The 20,579-nt window shown below is 62.4% G+C and overlaps 1 protein-coding gene across 1 annotated transcript; it reads right to left on the reverse strand.

Moving 5' to 3' along the window:
* Window positions 1-248: 248 nt before the first annotated feature.
* On the reverse strand, window positions 249-19,163 carry GLIS2 (GLIS family zinc finger 2). Its single transcript, XM_073899590.1, has 7 exons — window positions 18,789-19,163; window positions 4,496-4,737; window positions 3,512-3,684; window positions 2,404-2,580; window positions 2,188-2,321; window positions 1,972-2,090; window positions 249-1,048 (listed from the first exon to the last, which is right to left on the reverse strand). Exons 2-7 carry the CDS (start codon window positions 4,665-4,667, stop codon window positions 249-251), a joined length of 1,575 nt encoding a protein of 524 aa, XP_073755691.1. The 5' UTR covers window positions 4,668-4,737; window positions 18,789-19,163.
* Window positions 19,164-20,579: the final 1,416 nt, after the last annotated feature.

Here is a 20,579-nt window from a genome sequence, read left to right on the forward strand (position 1 = left end):
GCACCCAGGAGCACGGCTCTCCCTGGCTGGCAGGACCAGCTCCCCCTCCAGAGCCTGGGACACCACCAATGACCTTCTAGCACCATCCTTGCTGCCCAGCTTGTCTGGGGCTGGGTCCGCCTGGGGGACACAGGGCAGGCCCCAGGGGCAGGAGGACATTATTGCTATTTCGCAGAAGAGTTTCCGTTCGTCAGGGGCAGGGCTGGGAGCTGCTAGCTGGGCTGCGGGTAGCCGTCCTGCAGGCAGGTTCAGTTCACCACGGCTGGCTTGAGCAGCACGGAGCCCGGTGGGATGACCACCCAACCAGGAGCGAGTGCCTCTGGGCTGCTGGCTGCTGAGTTGACACCCGTGGACAGGTCCAGCACGGTGCCCGGCAGCAGGGGGAGTCCGTCAGGGCTTGGCCGGGAGCGGCTGTTCTCAGTTCTCTCCAGGGGCGTCTTGCGGCCCTCCATGCCCAGAGACCTGGCTGGCACTGCCCCACGCCCCTTCTCCCCCTCAGCCTTGCCGCCAGCGGAGCCAGCGAGGAGGGAGACCACAGGCAGGCCCAGTCCACCAGCCCCAAAGGGTGAGGGCAGCAGTGGGTTCTTGGCCAGATTGAGGGGCAAGACGGGGCCCGGCAGCCCGGGGCCCATTGCCCCCGCTCCCCCACCGCCCCCGCCATTGCCACAGGCCAGGGCACTGAGGTCAAGGGGGCCAGGGGCCAGGGGCAGGGGCAGGCCAGGCAGGCCGGGGCCTCCAAAAAGGGCAGCAGGGTTGGGGATGATGATCTGGGCTCCGCTGACATAGGGGCCGCCGTCAGGGGTGGGCAGCGGTGGTTTGGGGGGTGGGCGCAGTTGCAGGAGCTCTTGCTGCTCATGAGACACGAAGTGGCCGTGGGCCTTGATGTGCTTGCGCAGCGAGCTGGGGTCCGTGTAGCGCTTGTGGCAGCCGGGCATCTTGCAGTAGTAGGGCTTGTCTACATAGTGGGTGCGCGTGTGCTTGAAGCGGTCGCTCGAGTTGGAGTAGCGCTTGCTGCAGCCCTCGTAGGGGCAGACATAGGGCTTCTCACCTGCGGGGCGGAGCGGGGCATGAGGGGCCTCTCCGCAGCCCGGGCTCCTAGTCCCAGCCCCACCCCGGGCCACCCCAGGCCCCTCACCCTGGACGAAGATCCCCCTGAGATCACGGACCACGATGTGGGGGTGGTGTTCCCAGCACCCGGCACAGGATCTGATCCCAGGTGGGGACAGCAGGGCATAGCCACTGAGAAGCCCACTCGGTCACCCCCAGCTCTGCTCTGGCCTGGCTGTGTGCCTCTGGCCTCACTCGTGTGCTCCAGATTGGGGATGACAGCGACCACTTCAAAAGGCAGGACCACAGATCTGCTTACATATTTCCGGGAAGCCCCTGCTGGGAGGTGGCCCGCAGTGAGCACTGCAGGAATGCCCGCTGCGCTGTATTTGGTCCTGGCGCAGCAAAATGCCTCCAGACTGACTAAATGTCTGGTAGCCACTCTCGGTGCGCCTTTGAAGTGTGGCTGGCCCACACTGACATGTGCTGCGAGTGAGGGGAAAGATACTCCCCAGACTGATTCCAGACTTCGCACAAAATTAATTCCAGTGTCTCACTGATCCCTTTTTAATATACTGGATTCAAGAAAATATTTCATTACAATTCAGTTCACCTATTCCAAATTGTGTGGCAATTTGGATTTTTTTTTTTTTTTTTTTTTTTTGCAGTTAGGAAATTTAAAATTAGGTATGTGACTCCGTCACCAGAGCTGGCCCCACCATGTGCCGGAGCACAGTGAGAAGCGAGCGCGCGCCTCACGGGCGGCATCTGTCGGTCGATCACATGACGACGGTGCTGATGCCATACAGGGAGATGTGTCCGTGCTCCAAGAGTGGATACTGAGGGCCGCCCCCCAGAAGTGGCACTCGAGAAGGGACGCGTCCCTCACCTCTCTGCCGCTCAGCCCCCCGGCCAGCTGCTCACCTGTGTGCGAGCGGTTGTGGATCTTCAGATTCTCCAGGCGAGAGAAGCTCTTGCTGCAGGTGGGGCAGCGGTGTGGCTTCTCGTTGGTGTGTGTGCGGATGTGGATGAGCATCTTGTACCTGCTCCAGGGAGGGCACAGGGGAGCTTGACACAGCTCGCCAGACACCCGAGCCCCCTCCCGCCCCCCCCCAGCCCCCCCCCCTCGCCCTCCCTCACCTGGCATTGAAGCCTCGGCCATGGCGGGCACAGCCCTCCCAGTGACAGCAGTACCCTGCGTCCTTCTCAGGCTTGACATGGTAGTCGTTGACATGATCCACCAGGTCTTGCAGGAGCTCGAAGAGCTGGTTACACTGTGGGGCCAGGGAGGATTCTGAGTCTGCATGGGGCCATCCACCCCGGCCCTGGCCCCCCTGTTCCTGGCCCCCCACTCACCTTGGCCCAGCGACACACCAGCTGTTTGGGCAGGGGGAGCTCTGATGAGAGGCACTTGTCCTTGGGGGCGGTGAGGAAGGAGGAAGCAGGCAGGTGCAGGGCCCCCCCGGAGCCCAGAGGCAGGAAGAACTGGAAGGAACTGGGGACGCCATCTAGATAGCGCAGTGGCTGGAAGTCCTGGGGGACAGGGGAAAGGCAGAGCGGGTCAGTGCTCCCAGCTGGGCCAGGAGGCCTACATCCCCTCTGTCTCCTGTGGCAGGTTGAGTTGTCCCAGTCCCAACCCCTTGTACCTGTGGGTATGACCCTAGTTGGCAATACAGTCTCTGCACATGCAATCAAGTTAAGAAGAAGTCATACTGGGAGTGCCTGCGTGGCTCAGTCGGCTAAGTGTCTGACTCTTGATTTCAGCTCAGGTCATGATCTCAGGGTCGTGAGATCAAACCCAGCTTCGGCTCCACACTGGGCATAGAGCCTGCTTTTAAGATTCTCTCCCGGGCGCCTGGGTGGCTCAGTCGTTAAGCGTCTGCCTTCGGCTCAGGTCATGATCCCAGGGTCCTGGGATCGAGCCCCACATCGGGCTCCCTGCTCGGCGGGAAGCCTGCTTCTCCCTCTCCCACTCCCCCTGCTTGTGTTCCCTCTCTCGCTGTGTCTCTCTCTGTCAAATAAATAAATTAAAAAAAAAAAAAGCCGCCTCTCCCTCTGCCCCCACCCCTGCTCTCTCTCTCCCTCTCAAAAAAAAAAAAAAAGGTCATACGGGGTTGGGGAGAACTAAATCCGGTGACGGATGTCTTCATAAGAGAAAGGGAGATTTGAACTCAGAGACACACAACAGACGCAGGAAGGCAAGGTGGCACGAGGGACAGAGATTGGAATGACACTGCTACGAGGCAGGGGACGCCGGGAGCCACCAGAAGCTGGAAAGAAGCAAGGAAAGATTCTTGCCCAGAGCCTTCGGAGGGAGCACAGCCCCATCAATACCTTGACTTCAGACTTTCGCTTCCAGAACTGTGACAGAATAATACATTTCTGTTGTTCTAAGCCACCCAGTTTATGGTCTTTTCCAGGAAACCAATAGACCACTTTTCCAGAACCCACACTCCCTCCTTACCGGGGCAGTGGGCACCGCAGGCAGGTCCCCGTTGCCCTGGCGCTCAGGGGACAGCGAGCTGCTGCCATTGGGGGAATCCAGCCCGGACGGCGGTGACAAGCTGAGGTCCACCAGGGGGGCCGCCGAAAAGCGTCCCTCTACCTTCTCGGGGAACTTGGGGTTCAGCAGGAAGCCTAAGGGAGAAGCACTATTAAGGGGTGCTGGAGCTGGGAGTCCTCCAAATCCTGAAAGCAGATAACAGCCACACCCCCAGACCACCCTGGGACCCCAAGCATCTGAGCAGCAGCCTGCACAAGTGACAAATGGGACCTTTGCCACCATGAGAGCTCAGCCGTTAGGTGGGACAGGAAGTGGAAAGTACCCACTGAACAGGAACTTGAAGCCAGGCTCCTGGCTTGCTGTCACCCTGGCAGGTAGGGATCTTTCTGACTTTTCCTGGGCCCTTCCTGCCTCGCTGTGCCCTTCTGTAACAGGAGGGGTTTGGGCTGGGCTGCTTCCAGAGCCTTCTAGCTCAGACATGGTGGGTCTGGTTTTCAGGGTCCAGAGGAGGCAGAGTGGAAGTCCTGAGCCCCAAGCACCTGCTGAGAGGCACTTGCTGGGCTCAGTCCCCAGTCTGCACGGACCTGACTGACCAGCCACTCTGCCTCAAAGCCCAGGAGTTGGGTCACAGGGCCTCGGTCACTGCTTGTGAATCCCCTGCTCCCCCTTACCAGTGCCTCCATGTCCTCCCCAAGGCCTAGTTTGAATCCTGGCTCTGCTGGGCCAGCTTCATGAACGGGGCAGGTCAGTTGCCTCCCCCCAGGGACAATGTCACCTCCAGAGACAAACTGCTGGGAGGATAAATGGACAGAGCTCTAGCTCTAAGCTGCAAGCTGCAACGGGCCTGCTTACATCCTGGGGGACACACCTTGGACGTTCTTCCCATTGCCACGGCTCCATCAGGGCCCGAGACACCCACCCCCACCCTGCCTGGGGGCGCTGTACCTGAGGGCGGGGAGCCTGGAGAGCCCGGGGTGGGGCTGTCATCCACCAGGCCGAGGTCCCTGTGCAGAGCCCGGTGCCGGACCACACTCAGCGTCCTCTCCCGCTTTTCTCTCGCCGCCCGGAGCTTGGTGATGCTCAGCTTCAGGTCGAGCGGCTCGTCCAAGGAGTGCATGGTGATGAGGGGCTGGTCGGAGGTGGCTGCAGGCAGTGGGGAGCTCCCAAGCTGGTATTCAGGCAGGAACCTGGGGGAGGACAGGAGCTGTGCTGTGACACTGTGACTTCAGGCTTCTCAGGCTGCACCCACGGAAGCCGCCAGGGGAGGGAGGCGTGGATGTGCGGCAGCGTAAGCGCTGTCTTCTTGGGAAGGGGGACCCTCTGGCTCTGGCCCTGGGTCTCATGAGGAGCGCCAAACACCTACTAAGAGTTTCCACATCCACTACCCTCAAGTCTTTTCTGGAGGCAAAGCTCAGAGAGTCCATTTTGCCATGAAACTGAGTTTTAGAGACACTGCCTCAGGTCACAGAGCTAAGAAGTGGCAGAGCTACCAACTTCAAAGCCAGGTCTCCCTGGAACTGGTCAGCCAGGTCCCAAAGGTCATTTCTGACCAAGTGGAAAGTCATGCTCAGGATCACATGCCTGGTTTGAGCCTGAGGACCCAGAACCAGACCATAAGAGCAATGAGTGTCTAGCTATTAGTGGTTCTCAGCTACTGATCGTCAAGGGCTCGCTGTGTGGGGCCTCCCAGGCAGCTGTGGTCACCTACAAGGGAAGGAGGCTGAGACCTTGCCTCAGGAGAGCTGTGCAGAGCCTGGCCCAAGGGATGGGGGTGCGGGCAGGATGCCTTGCCTCCCAGGTGAGGTCCAGAAAAGAGGTGCCCATAGGCCCGGGGAGCCAGAGGGGTCTGGGCTGCCACCAGGGGGCAGCTGGAGACTGTGGCCCAGCCAGGCCGGCCAGGGACAGGGTTGGAGGGAAGTGGACCAGCTCTGTCTGGTGGTTAATGAAATATATGTATACATCGTTTTTTTTTCCACTGGTGATGATATTCTTTTATTACAAGTTCTCATGCTGGTATTTTCATGGTTCCTTAAAACCTCTCAATGGTGTGAGTTTCTTCACATTCAAATGACCCAAGAGCAAGGTCAACTCTCTATTCCAAACTCAGACTTTTTCCAAGGGCAACCTTTCCACGTGTGGTCGAAGTGTATCCTTGCATTTGCTAATTGAGATGATTACACCCTGAAAATCTACCCGCTAAACAAGCCAACACCATTAGATACTCCATGTCATTCACCAAATCCACGTTTTCATAATTTAAAACAGAACACCCCTGTAACCACCACATGGTAAATGATCATACATCTCAGCTGTGCATGCGTGTGTGTGTGTGCACATGCACATGCCTCCCATGTATGCAGAGCTGCTTCATGGAGCCGGAAGGAGGAAGACAGCCCTTATGTCCCCACTCATCTTTTTTCCAGGCCATGCACCTCAGCAACATTATAAACAATTTTCTCTGGTCCCAAGTCCTGGCCCATCCATCTCCCCTGACAAGCTCCCCTTCTGCCAAGACCCTCAAGCACACAGGGAACAAGGCAGTCCCCTACCTCAGTTAGGACCCTCTGCTTCGAGGACATCCCAAGACCCTACCAGCACATGGCTAAATATCGGAGCCCAAGGAGGGGCAGCTACACTTGGTCGTGGGACCCAGTCTGTGACCTGACTTGTCCCAGTTAAATTGCATCAGGTGGGAGCAGTCAGATCTGTTTGGATTTGCCTCCCAGGCCACGCATGGGCCAGGGGCTCCCAGTGATGCAAGTGGGATCAGGCTGCCACCCTGCCCTTTAGGAGTTCCAGACCCAAGGCAGGCAGGTGGGTGGGTGACAGTGATGGATGGACCTGGGCCCCTTCCACTCTCCCTCTGGCTGGGCAGGGAGCTGCCCTCTGCCTCACCCCCCTCCCCCAGTTATGTCTGTCTGTCTGCCTGTCCCTCCACCTGTTTATTTTTAGACACAGGCCCAGTCCAACCTCCCTGAAGCTCCTCTGTGCTGGGAGCCTAGGAGGAGAGGAAGGAAGTAAATATTTATGCTGATTAAGAATTCAGGAGCCAGGAAGGGCTGGTGGCCTGGTCCTTCAGCTGGCCTAGGGCCACAGGCCTCCCCACAGCCTCCATCCCCCACCCCCAACCAGACCTTCCAGACAAGGGCACAGTGCGGCCAGGATGGTCTGGGAACTGGGAATTCAAACTGACACTTTGATTGGCAACCCTGTCCAGGTAACATTCTTTGGCATCTGCCCTACTCTCCTCCACCCCAGGCCAGATGGGGTCCAGGGAGGAGCCCTAGACCCTGGGTCACCTTGTGCTGAAGACCTGCAGCAGACATGCCTCAACATGCAACTAGGAAGGCCCCGCGAGAGGAGCCTGTTTCGTGGGACAGGGCAGGCACAGTACCCAGGTGGGAGTAGGGACTCCAGCACCCTCCTTAATCAGCAGGCCCAGCGCCCCCCCCCACACACTTCCTGTCACTGGGTTCTGCCCAGGGAGGCAGGGATTCATTCTGATGGAAGAACCCAGAACACAGTCCAGAGGCCCAGGCCCCCCCCAAAGGAAGAAGAAGCCACCCCAAAAGCTCTCAGCATCCCCCAACCCCAGGCTGGCCCCACCCAGAATTGTCCTCCCGAAGGTGGCCCCACACCAGGGGAAAGACCCCATGACCTCTCTCCTGTCCTGACCTTGGCCAACTTCAAGGTGTCTCCTTCCACTCCCCACCCCCCAGCTTGCAGAGGCCATTTCTGAAGCGGGGCTCTGCTCTTTGTTCCCCTTGTTCAGGGGCCGGGTGAAGGGTCCGGGAAGGCGACAGCCAGGGTGGCACTCGCCTGGGCTTCGGAGGCCCAGAGGGGAAAGCGGCAGGCCCTGGAACTTGCGGAGGCCAGCCACGCCGGCACCCGATTCGACGCTCCTGACACCCAGGCGAGCTGGGGCGGGCGGGAGGGGGACACTCGGGCGTCGCATTTCCCAGAGGAGGCCAGGGCCGCTCCGAAGGGTGACGCGCACGGCTCCGAGGGGGCAGGCGAGCTTCGGAACCGAACCGGCGGCGGAGCCCGCGGCTGGGCGGCGGTCGGGCGCGACCCCCTCGCCGCAGGCGGGCGGGGAGGCGGCGCCGAGGTGGTCGCGCTGCCGGGCGCCGCGCCGCTGCTCCAGCTGCGAAAGGAACTAATTAGAGCCCGGGGAGCGGGAGGAAGCGGGGCGGCGCGGGGACCACCGGGGCGGCGGGGCGGGCGCGGGACCCCGGCCGGCGTCCCTGGGGGACGGGGGTCACCCCGAGGGTGGGCCGCGCTAGCTCCCCCCCCGTGCCCCCACCCCGGGGCCCGGCCCCCGCCCGCCGCGCCCGCCCCGCCGGCAGGGCCCAGACAATGGCCGCTATTGTGCGCCCGCCCCGCCGCGCGCAGACGGCCCCCAGCTGCAGCGCCCGGAGAGCGCCCCCGCCCGGCCCGGCCTACCTGGCGGCCAAGCCCACCCGCGGCGGGCGGGGCGAGCGCGGGGGGCGGGGGAAACCGAGGCCCGGACCGCGCACGGACTCCGCGGGGGCGCTGTGGCGTGGGGTGGGACACATCCCGGGGGCGGGGGCGGGGGGTGTTCAGCATGAGTCCAACACCTACCGTGTGCCAGGCACCAGCTGTCCAGGAATTCTCCGAACCCTCTAAAACCCCTACTGGGAGTAGAGGCCGTCGTTGCCCCTGTCGTAAACATGGGGAAACTGAGGCTCGAGCTCACCAGACTCACGGGAGTGGGCTGGACTCCGCTCTGGATAAAGCCGCTCCTTCCCTGCTTGGGGGAGGTCAGCCGGCTGGCCCGGAGCTTGAAGGGCAGCCTGCGTAGGTGGAGGGGGACAGCTAGGCATACGCACCCTGAGAAGCACTAAGGGACTCCTGGCCAGAAGCAGAGAGGACAGGGTTCTCTGTAAGATGGGGGCTTCTCCCTGCCCACCCCACAGCAGCATTGGGCCATGTAAGGGACACCCCTTATTGCCCCTGTGGTCCTGAAACTGCCCTTTGGTCAGCCATGGCCCATCTAGCCTAGAACCTGGGGACAAGGGTCCAAAATGCACCTCTCAAAAGTCCAGTGGCTTTCTTGGTATCGCATGGAAAGAGGAAGTAAGCCCCCAGCCTCCCCTGTGCTCTGTGGGTGCCAGGGTGTTTGGTGACCGGGATCATGGCTATCAACATGCAGTTCTCATGGATGGGGAAACTGAGCGCTGGGGCGGGGAGCCAGCTGGCTGGAAGCCTCAGGTGAATATTACATGACAACAGGACCAACAGCCACCTATTAAGGCAGGTGCTGGCCACCCCCATTTTACAGATGTCACAACTGAAGCTCAGGGAGATTAAGTGACCTGTCCAAGGTCACACAGCTTGTCTGTGGCAGAACTGGATTTCAAGCCCAGGTGAGTCCAGAAGCCAAGTTCGCTATCAGCCCCTCCTTTGCCCAAGGATGGGGGGAGGGGCAGGAAAAAGGGCTCCCGCTTGGCACCCCCTCCCTGCCCAGGGGTTTGTGGGAGCTAGGTACAGAGCCTAGGAGGGGCAGCAGGCAGTGGGTGGGCGCTGGAGGGGCCAGCTTGTGGGGGGGGCACAGGGAGGCTTGGAGAGCCGAGGGCAGATATGCTGCCAAAGCAAACGGCCCCACATTCCTGGGAACTGCTCCGGCTCCCTCCCTGCTCTGGCCAAGAGCTCCACCCTCCTGGCAGCCAGCGGCAGGGGCTGCAGGCAGGGGCAGACCCCATCCTCTCAGCGCCCTCCTTCCTGAGCAGGCAGCAGTGCAGGGGTCCAAGTACAGGTCAGACCACCTGGGTCTCCAGCTTGGTTCTGTCACTTCCTGCCCATGTGACTTAGGGCAGATCACCTCCCTGTCTCATTGTCCTCACCTCTAAAATGGGATGATCCTAATAGTAATAAGAACTCCTCACTGGGCTTTGGGTGGTGATGCACACATCCAGTGATTTCTTAATGCTTCCCATTATTATGTAATGTTCAGCAACTAAAACAATGCTGGGCCCATAGTAGGTACTTGGTCAAACTTGTTGAATTAACTGTCACCATCACCAATACGTCCAGCTTTGGCTAGTCTGGAGCTGTGAGGACAGCTGGATGGGAGGACTGAGCCTCCCCATGGCATCCACAGACACCACTGTCTCACCCTCACCTGAGCGCACCTGGCCTTCATTGTAAGGTGCAACTAAACAACTAAGCTGGTGCCCCTCACAGAGCCTCAGGCATCAGCTGTCCTGGGAAGTGGCCACAGCTGACCATAGCCACCTTCTAGAGCCCAACTGCTCAAAGAAAAGGAGGGAGGCCCTGGAGGCTCTGAGCAACCCTGGAAGGAGCAGGGCTCCTCCCGGGACCCAGGGGAGGGGTTTATCCTGAGGCCTCGCCCAGCAGGTCCCAGGAGAGGGGCCAGGGCCAGCATACTTCCTGTAAGACCAAGGGGTTCTTCCCTGGGAACCTCTCACTCTGCAGGCAGGCCCTGCCCCCATCCCAAGATGGGCCCTCAGCCAGCCTCCCGGGCCTCCCCAGGTCCCCCTGGGGGGGGGGGGGAGGCAGACCCCACCCAGGTGGAGGGCAAGTGCCCCAGGTGACCCAACCAGGGCTGAGCTCTCTGCCATCAGCCATGGGGTCCAATGGAAAGCCCTCAGCCATGGGGTCCAATGGAAAGCCCTCAGCTGGGCAGCACTTGAAGAAGGGTGTGTGCCAGGAACCTCCACTTGGGCATGTTTAGATGGCACTACCCAGAGCCAGGCTAGTTGGCCCCAGTCCCCTGTGCTCTCGCCTCTGGCTGTGGGGCCTCAGATGGGGCCCTGCTGCCCCCTAGGAGCCTTAGTCAGAAACATAGGTACCACAGTAAGGTGCCAGCTCACAGGGCAAGGTGGGGATTGGGGACATCCCATAGGGAGAGCCTGGCCCAGTGCCTGGCACGCAGGAGACGTAGCTCCGAGAATTCTTGTTCCTGGCCCTGGGCTGGGGGTGCCCCATGCAATAACTTAGCTTGCCAAGGTCACCCAGATACTTCAGCAGTGCTGAAGCTGGAAGGCCCACAGCTGGCTCCCCCACCCCCACGCCCACACCCCTCACCAGTCCTGGCTTCCCCAATGACACCAGGTAGGGAGGAGCAACTCACACATGGGCCCAGCCCACACATGAACATGCACACTCACACAGACATGCATGCCTGTCCAGCTGCAGGGGCCGGCCTGGCACAGAGGACTCCCTTAGGCCCAGTGGCTTCTAGGCCCCCATCTCAACGGCCTCCACCCCCTACTGCCTGCCTGCCTGCAGCCACCTTTGCACAACTATGTCTGGTATTTTCCTGTCTGCCCAGCTTGCTGGCGGGGGTGGGGGGGGAGGTGGTGCGTGGGGCTTTAAGCACTGCCTGCACCTGGGCCTCAGCCAGAGGCGAGCCCGCCAAGCAGCCCCCACACCCGCCCTCGGACTGGGAAGGGAAGGGCCCGGCCCAGGCCGCCCAAATCCCTGGGAGGATCTGGCATGGGGTTCGGGGGAGCCAGACAGGGCCACACACCCACTGAGCCCTCGGCGGGAGCAGTCCAGGCCCTGCCAGGCAGCACTGCCCCTCAGGGCAGACAGGCAGGGCTGGGCACTCCGCCAGAACTACCTGGGGCCAGCAAAGGCCATGGCCAGTGTCCTGCAGGACATGGGCGGGCACCCACGGCACCCCGACGTAGAGGCAATGCATATGTGTCCCACTTGTGGTCAAACACCATACACACAGGGCACAGCACGTGACCGGCAGCAGGCCTGGGACCCAGGAGTTATGAGGAGCAGCAGGGATGAGGCCCAGGCCCCAGAGGGAAGGAAACGCTGCCCTTTCCCAGCCAAGTCAGGCTGTAAGACAACCCGATGAATATGTCCTGAGTCCCGGGGGCTCTTGCCCATGGCCCTCCCCTCCCACCAGCCCAGGACGAGCACCAGGCCACAGAACAGCACCTGCCAACTCCAAGCAGAGGCGGCCAAGGCGGGCTCTGGACTTTGGCCCTTCCCTCCCTCTGCCTCGTTTACCCCATCACTCAGTTATGCATTCCAACACCAGGCCCTCCACCCCACTCCGTCCTGGGGGCCCACAGATGAATGAGGATGAAAGGCACCTGGACCTCGGTGGGGGAACAAGAGCAGCAGGGGGGGGGTGGGGAGCAGAGGGCTGCTCCCAAGCAGTTGGGACATGGGGTGAAGTGTTGGGGCATCAGGTCCTAACTTGTTCTGCAGGCCAGACAGGCCAGTCTGCCTCCCGCTCACCATCTCCATTCATTCTCATGTCCCCCCCCCACCCCCAGCAAATTAGGTGCTAGTCTCTCCATTTTCCAGAAGGGGAGATTGAGGCTTAGAGAGGTTCAGTCACCTGCCAAGGTCACAGAGCTTGTAAGTAGCACATCTGGGGTTCACTGCCACGTTCCAAAGCCCACACTCTTTCTGGGCCCAATGCTGTAGAGGCCTGGGGTGGCTCTGGCTGACCTTCAGCAAACCTGCCTGTCACTCAGGAGAGGAGGAGGCCCGAGAGGGAGGCTGGACCAGGACCTGGAGGGCACCGGGGAGTCGTGGGGCGCTCTACACAGAAAGCACCCTCTTCCGGTCCTGCACAGAGGCTCCTGTCCTCAAGCTCTCCCCTGCAGCACCTCCTTTCTCAGGATTCCCTTTCTCCCATGAGCCTGATGCTCACCTCTTGGGTGCCCCACCCTGCTGCACAACCTTCCACATTCCCCTATTCTCCTCCAGCTGCCACTCCCCTCCTACCCCTTCCTGCACCAAGTCTTCCCTGATTCACCCTCTCCAGCCTCAGACTCTTGCAGCAGGTGCCTGACAGCTGAGCAGAGGACCTGCTACTGTCCCCATGCTGCTGAGGGAAGTGTTCCTAGCTGCCACGATCACCCAGGGTCCAAGTCCTCACTAATGCCATCATGTCACCAGCTCTTGAACATACCCTGGATTCCTGGCCCTGCACACAGAGTGTCATATGCACTGCCCCCTGACCTTTGGCCCCAGCACTTACTCTGGCACCTGGCATTCAGAGCCTCGGGAGTCCTAGAGCTGGAGAAGGCCTCCTGCAGCGGACCACTGCACTATTTCCCACGGCCCCCACGCTGAGCTAACTCCTTCCGCCATCGTGAACTGGGCAGTGATGCAAAGAGCTGGGGGCTCAGAGCCAGAAAACCGGCCTGCCCCAATCTGATGTGGGCAAAGCTCTGGGCCTCAGTTTCCCCATCCAGGAAAGGAGAAGGCTGGCCTAAAGTAACCTGGAGCTTGAGCACCCTAACCAGTCCTTGAACAGCACCATCACACCTGCCCTTTGCTTTTCCCAAACACCTGGCACTCAGTGAATGTCTGTTGAATGAATGGATCTATCTGTGGTGCCCACCAGCAGGGGGAGGGGGTAGGGATGGAGGGGCTGAGGCCCAAAGAAGGAAGTGGCTTGCCCAAGGTCAAGGTGAGAGGCAGGGACTGGGCCTTGACACAGAGGCCTCTTCCTCCCTGTCCAGGGCAAAGGACCCGGGAGCAGACCTGGACCAGGATGAGGTGGCCAGCATTGCCCTGGTTCAGTTGGGATGACTGGTAGGGCCCAGTTCCCCCAGCTTCTCTCCTGCCACTCCCACTCAGCACTGGCACAGAGCCCACCCCAGAACAGCCTGGGACCAGGCCCAGCAGGGGCTCTGCAATGAACTCTGGACTCCAGCCCCACACCCCTACCCTCCCTACCCCCTGCCCACAGCCCCTCTTCCCTGCCACCCCCGCCTGTCCCCTGCTTGTCCCATCTGGCAGCAAAGCAAGTCTAGAACCTGGGGGCAGTCTCCAAACCCAAAAGGAAACACCCACTGGGTAGCACCCTGCCAGGCCTGGCCTGCTCCAGGTCCTTGGGGCTCGAGGTCCCTAGGACCCAGCAGGGTGAGCGCTAGGTGTCCTGAGGTGGTGCTGCGGGCCTGGCCTGAAAGAGGGTGGGGCTGGCAGGTAGACAGCCAGCAGTACTGGGGTGGGGGGAGCTTTAGAACAGTCAGGACAATGGAGGGCCCCACAGCCTAGCAGGGAGGGGGACATCGAAGCTCAGGGGCAGTCAGCCTGAAAGTGTGGGGATGGGGGTTGGGGGGCTCTGGATGCAGGAGGGAGTAGCCCAGGGGAGAAATGGCTCAGGCAGGCTAGGACTTGCCAGCCAGACCCAGATGGACGATGGGGAGAAGGGAGGGAGAGAGGCTTCCTCCGGACGCAGCTGCCCCCACGTCATGCCCTCATGCCCCTGCAGTGGGTGGGGGGGCAGAGCAGGGAGGGGGGCAGACAGGAGTAGAGCTGAGGGGAATCCCAGGTTGAACTGACATTTCAGGGGCCAGGGCCAGGCAGCCTTAGGCTCCGGTCCCCCTCTGTCCCTCCCTGACCCCAAGTGACCCCAGGCCAACCCCTCAAATCTCTGAGCTTCAGTCCCCCCCCACCAGCAGCCCCCACCAGCAGCCTTCTGACTCCCAGGGTCCCAGTGGGGCACCAGCCTGTGAGTGCATTTGTGCAAAGGAGACAAGACCCTCTGTCAGCTGGGCAGGATTGTTTTCCCAGGGCTGACTCAGGCAGCTCAGCAGTCTCCTGGGGCCTCTGGAGCCTCCCACCCGCCCTTGGCCATGACTGGAGGAGGGGGCCGGGAGCTGGGTCAGTCCCCTCCCCAGGCAGCCATCTGCCAAGGCAGGAGTACGTGTGCACACACATGTCGCACGCTGCATAACGGGGCTCCCCCTGTGGTGGGTGCTACCTGGCTTCTCAGGCATTGAAGACAAAGGGCCTGAGGAAGCCCCAGCCTCTCCCCAGACCCCCAGTCATGGCACTGGAAGATTCTCAGTCCCTCTGCCCATCCCCCACTGGGGGCAGCTGGAGCTGATGGAAAGTACCCCCCACACACACACATCCCAATGCTGGAATCACTTCACATCTCCGTGCCCCCCAAGCTCCTCCCAGCCTGACCACCAGTTAACCAGAAACCTCCATCCCATCTGGGAGGGGGAGGAGGAAAGGAAGGCCAGAGTGCCCGCCCCTCAAGATGCCCAGAGCCAAGGCCTCTACCCTGCCCAGCCTGAGGGAGCTTGGAGAGAAGCATCCTAGCCAGGATAGCAGGTCAGGCTCCAGGGCTCCCTGGGGACCAGCTGTGTAGAGGCCCCCAGGGCTCCCCTGGGAGGGTCCCATAGCACCAAAGCTAGAATGAGAAGAAGGGCCAGGGATCCCTGCAGACCTGGGCCAGGCCTCACCTCCATGGAGCAGTCTGGAGGTCAGGCCAGTAGGATCAGTGTCAGGAAAAGGGTGGGGGTTTGGGGCCTGCTTGGGTTCCCCTCAAGAACAGGATCCCTTCCTATCCCAGGCTGGGAAACTGACCATCAGATACCACCTCCCAGACCAGCCAGAGCAGACCCAGGACCTTGGGCCCAGATGCCCACTGGCCCTGTTTCATCCCAAGCTTTAGTTTCTTCATTTGTCAGTGATCAATGGATCTTCCTCATTGGGTTGATGGGGCAATTCAGGTGACAGATGTCCACACCTGCCAACTTCCTGGGGCCACTGAAAGGCGCTGATTTTTTCAGGGAGTTCTTCCTCCCATGCTGCTCCATCCCCTGACCCCATCAGCAACTCCATCCCTGCCTCCCTAGGGACCTCAGCTGGTATTGTTATTAGTTGGAGTGCAGCAGGGGTTTGCAGGGCTGAGTTGGGGCCGCCCCAGAGAGAAACCAGGGTCTACCTACTTGGGGCCGCCCCTACACAGGAACCCCCAGCAGCACATCCTTTCCTGTCCCAGCATCAAAGCTTCAACCCTGGCTGTTCAGCAAAGCATGTAGAGGTGGAAAATGCTGAATCCCCACCCCTAGCCACACCTGAATCTGAATCGGGATTCACCAGGGGTCGCTGGGGCAGATGTGTACCACGGGCTTTGCACAAGCTGTGGACCTCCACACCCGGGTTGGGTGGCAGGCTGGGGAAAGACCCAGAAAGACCGGGTATCCCATCTCAGAGAGGTAATGCCCTGACACATGGCTGGGCCGCCTACCTCTGTGGCCCTTTTACAAGGGAACCAACTCAGGCAAGTGAGAGCTGCCTCTTTCTGGCTGGCCCTAAGCTTCCCCTCACCAGCCAGGGGCGCTCCCCACCTCTGAGTGAAGGGGGGACCACCTGGCACCTTCCACCAGTCACCCTCTGGCCTCCATCATCTGTGTGAAATTTACAGTAAGAACCCGGAATAGAGGGAGGCTTCTCTACAGCCTCGTAAAAGGCTCTTCCCCCTATTCTGCCCAGCTCAGGGCCTCTCCACTGCAAGCTGAACTCCCCGCTTGGGTGAGGGGCCTCCACAGCCTCCCCTGGTACACAACCTGGGGAGACATCGGTGTCGGAGGGGACAGCCAGGGCAGCCATCTCCCCCACCAAACCCTAGTGTGCCTCCCAGCACCAGGGCCCCACCCCAAACGCCAGCCCCAACATCTGGTCCCCCAGCCACAGCTGTCGCCACCCTCCCTCATCCTGGGATTGCCCCAAACTCTGCCCAGCACCCGTCCCCACCCCCTCGCCCAAGTGGGAAATTCGGATTCCAGGCAAGTCAGGGTAGATGAAAACGCACATGGGAAAATGTCGTCAGGAAAACACATTCTTCCTTCTATACCACAGTTCAGACCCCGGGAGGATTAGGTGGCAGAGGACACTCCCACCGCCTGGGGCCAAGGCCAGGCCAGGGAAGGAGGGGAGAGGGGAGTGTGGGGGCTGCAAGGTGGGGCCGGGAGGGGTACAGGGGCCCCTCACAGGCCCCAAGGAGGGGTCCTGACAGAGCTTTGTCTTCCTGCAGGGCAGCTGGCCCTCGGCGGGCACTCCCAGCGAGAGGAGCCCGGGCAGAAGACATTGCTGTGGCTATATCCCTCTGCAGCTGGCTTTCTAGAAACAACAAAAGCTTTGGGGGGACGCGGTTCACACGATTGTTTGAAATGAGGTTTTTGGATGTCTGTGGCATCCAGTTATTCATACTGGCTCCACCCACGGATAATTGAGAGTTGGCTTTTGTTGGCCTGACCCCACTTCTCAGTGCCCCCCACCAAGTCTTCTCATGGACTCCAGCTCGGGAAGCTCACCTTGTCTGACCTCGTGGTTTTAGGGATGAGGAAACTTAGACCCAGAAAGTGGTGGGGGTGGGGGGGTTGCTAGCTCAAGGGCCCCTGGGAGTTGGTGGCCTGGCCCAAACTCAAATCCAGGATATCAGATTCCCAGGCCAGGGGCTTTTCCCACTCACCCTCAAGGCTGTGGCCTGGCTCTCGCGAATCCCCCAAAGCCACTGACTCTAAAAGCAGTGGTGCCTGGAAGTGGGGTGACTCACTGTCTGGCTTCCTGGGGCGCCCCCTCCCCATCAGTGAGGGAGGGACTGGCAGGTGTCCCTGTGTAGAGAGCCAGGAGCAGGGAGAGGCCCCCCAGGGGACCCGGGCCAGGGTCACTCAGGGGCCGAAGAGCCCCAGCTGGAGGGATTTAACACCAAAGGTCAAAGGTCACAGACAGGGAAGGGCGGGCAGGCTCTGGGGGTCACAGGGTCAGCGCTAATGGCAGCTCCGGAAAGGAGGGGGAGGGTGAGGAGCTAAGGAAAACAGGGCCGCTTCCAAGGGGTCCTCAACCCCCATAAACTGTGCCCCAACCCCCTGGCACTGCCTCCTGCCTGGATGGTTGCAGAGAGGGCCCAGCAGAGCTGGGGGTGGGTTGTAAAATGGGCTGGGCTGGAGCCTGGAAAGGGGTGTCCTGGGAAGGGCTCCCCAGGTGCAGCCCCTCCCCCAGAGTGGGCCAGGGCCAGCTGGGAGGCCCAGCCCAGGCCCAGAGGGGAGAAGGAGGAGCAGAGGGGGAAGGCTCCGAGGTCACGGGGAGAGATGTGTGGGCCGGGCTGGAACAGCTGTAGTACTGTGGCACCAGGAGTGGGGCTTGGAGAGGATTGGGTGGGTGGGCAGACCTAAGGGGCCAGCTTCCCCTTCCCTGAGCTTGGGAGCTGAGGAAGGCCCTGGGGGAGCAGGGTGGCTCCTGCTGTTCTCTAGCTTCAGCTAAGCCCCACCTTCCCTCCAGGATGTAAGCCCCTCAGGAAGGCTGCCTCTAAAGACCACAGCTCAGGCCCTGGCCCTGGCCTAGACCAAGAGCCACAGAGCCCAGGCCTTGGCCAGGTCCCCGGCTGGCCTGGCTGCCCCCTCAGTGTCAAGCGTTCCCTTCAGAGCCAAGATCCCGGGCTGTGATGGCTGGGGGCCCAGGGCTCCTCCCAGGATCCCTTCCCGCTTCCCAGGCCCCAGGGCAGGGCCAGGATCCCTGCAACCATCACTGGCCCAGGGTGGCCAGGCCAGGCGGGCCCTCCCGGACAGAGGGAGAGGCAGCATGCTGCCCTGCTGTGGCCTGAGTACCCCACTGGCCAGGGCAGTGTGCCAAGGCCTCCAGGTGCCAGCCTGGATTCCAACCCCATTCCAAGGGGCCTGCAGGGAAGCAGGGTGCTGGCATCTCCCTCCCTTGGCCTCTCCTTCCCTGGGGATGCACCTGCCTCACCCCCTCCCCCACTCCCTCCAGACCCTCCTTCAAGCTGTTGGATACCCCTGCTCTCTTCACTTTGCCAGGTTCTTCTGCTTCCACCCAGGCAGCAGAGGAGGATGAACAAGTGCCAGACAGGACTCGGCTCCCAGTCCTGACGCGGCTGCACCCCCTGTCCTGACCCCCAGGGACGCCTCCTTCCCCCGGCCCAGGAAGGGCCCAGGCTACCCAGGGGCAGCAGTGGGGAGACTTTCCGGGACAAGGGAGGAGACACCTTTCAAACCCCGTCCTAGAAACATCCCCGGCGCAGCCGTGGGAAGGGGTGGCTGCCCCGCTGCCCCAGACAACTTCGTGCCCAGGATCCGGGGGGCCCCCCCTCTCACCCCGCAGCGCGCCCCCAACCGCGGCCGCCCAACTTCCCCGCCGAAGTTTGCTCCCGCCCTGGGCCCGGCCGTGGCTCGGCCCGGCCTCCGGACGGAGGGAGGGAACGAGGGAGGAGAAAGACGGAGAGACGGAGGGACGGGGCCGGGGAGCCGGCGAGGGAGGGAGCGCGCGAGCCAAGCTAGCGAGGGAGAGAGCGCAGGGGCCCCGGCGAGGGCTCACAATGGCCCGGGGCGAGGCGCGGACGCGGGAGGAGGAGGCGACCCTCGGGTCCCGCAGCCCCCCGCAGCCCCCGCGCGACAGCCCAACACCCCCCCGCCGCCCGCCCATGCCCGTCCCCACGGCGCGACGCCCCGGGGCTTCCTACCTCGGCGGCGGGGGCGGTCGGGCTCCCGGCTGCGGGCTCCGGCGGTCGGGGGGCGGCGGGGGAGCGAGCGGGGGAGGGGCCGGGGCGGGCGGGGGCCGGGGCGCGAGGCTCACGCGGCGCGGGCTCCCCTGGCACGGCCGCCCGGCGCCCGGCCGCTCCGCCACATCTGCAGCTCCGGCAGGGAAGGTGGCCGCGGCGGCCGGGCCGTGCGGGGATGTCTTAGAGAGGGAGGGAGGAGGGAGGAGGGAGGTGGCGGGAGGAGGGCCGGGCAAGCCTCGGAGGAGGGGGAGGAGGAGGGGCGCGGGGGGCGGCCTTGCTCCCTCCTCCCTCCCCCGCTGGTTCCCTCGCGCCCGCCCTCCCAGCAAACCCCTCTCGCCGCGGCGGCCCCAGGCCCGGGGCGCCAGCTGCCAGGCGGGGCGTGCGCGTCGGGGGGAGGGGGCGGCCGGGAGCCGGCGCTGGGCCGGGGGAGGGGAGAGAGAGAGGGCGGTGGGGCAGCGGGGCCGCGGGGAGCGGGCACCGGGAGGGAGGGGGCGCGGGCCGCGGCCGAGCGGCTCGCGTCCTCCTCGGCCCCATCCTCGGGTACCCCCCCTGCCGCGCCCCGCCCCCGGCCCGAGGGCAGCGCTGGGACACGGCCCGGAGGTGGCCTGGGGATGGCGGGGGCGGGGGGGGTAGGGATGTCCCGCCCTTGGGGAAGCCCGCGGAGGGGGCAGGCGCGCGGATGCCCGGAGGGAGGGCGTGCGGGCCCAGAGGAAAAGCCCCGAGGACCGGGAAGATGGAGGAGGTCGCTGCGGCCGAGGGGGCGGGGGCCCCTCGCCTCCCTCCCGCGGGGTCACCTTGGCCAGGCCCCCCGCGGCCCCGGGCGGCGGGGAGGGCGGCAGGAATGCCTCTCCGCAGGCCCTGGTTTCTCCGCCCAGCCCAGTTCCAGGAACGCGCGGGCAGCGCCCGGCAGGCAGAGGCCCCGGCTCCGGATTCGGGGAGGCGCAAGCCAGGGTTCGAGGCCGGGATCAGACCCTCCCTCCCGTCCCACGCCGGGTTGGTCCCCGCCTTGCCCTCGGCCTCAGTTTCCCACACAGTGGAATTAGGACTAGGTCCGGCTGGGAGCAGTCCGGGCTTCCGCTCGGCCTCAGTCTTGGTCCCAGCAGTTGGGACAACCTGCGTCCCCAGCCTGAGCGCCGCGGGGGTCCTTGGTCTCGCCGGAACCCCGCGGTTAGGAGGTGGAAGGAGTGGATGCCGGCGAGTGCTTAAGCCCCGCACCCGCCTAAGCTGTCTTTTCCCTCCTAATGTTGAACCCAGACTCGCGTTCTTGAGTGTGTCTATGTTTGGGTCAGTCTGGAGCCCCTGCCCGGTTATCTTCTCGTTGCTGTGCTGTCGGGTGGCAAATCTTGGTTCAAAAACAGCCCTCCTGCTATTGGCCAGTCCCGCCGCCAGCCCCGCCGCCTCACAGCTAGCCTTGAGGAGTCCAGGAGAGGAAAAGCCTCCTCTTGTAGATGAGGCACCTGACTCCCGGTGTAATTTCGCCTTCATGTGTGTATTTGATGCCGCTGACCGCCGCTAGAGCCCGAGACCGGTAGGTCTTGATCACACAGCATCCTCAGCTCCTGGCACAGCTCTTGGCACATAGTAGGTGCTCCAGACATGGTGCACGATGGACACATGATAGGTGCTCATTACATTTTAAGCTAATGTACATATAGTTGGTGCTGGTGACTTTTGCATAAATGGACAGAGTTCCTGCTCTTAAATTGTCACATGAACACACAGTAGATGCTTATTGTATTTTGGGCAAATGGA

This window comes from Callorhinus ursinus, unplaced genomic scaffold (genome assembly GCF_003265705.2).
Source record: "Callorhinus ursinus isolate GAN/ISIS: 27379988/994484 unplaced genomic scaffold, GSC_fseal_2.0 scaffold13, whole genome shotgun sequence".
NCBI lineage: Eukaryota > Metazoa > Chordata > Mammalia > Carnivora > Otariidae > Callorhinus > Callorhinus ursinus.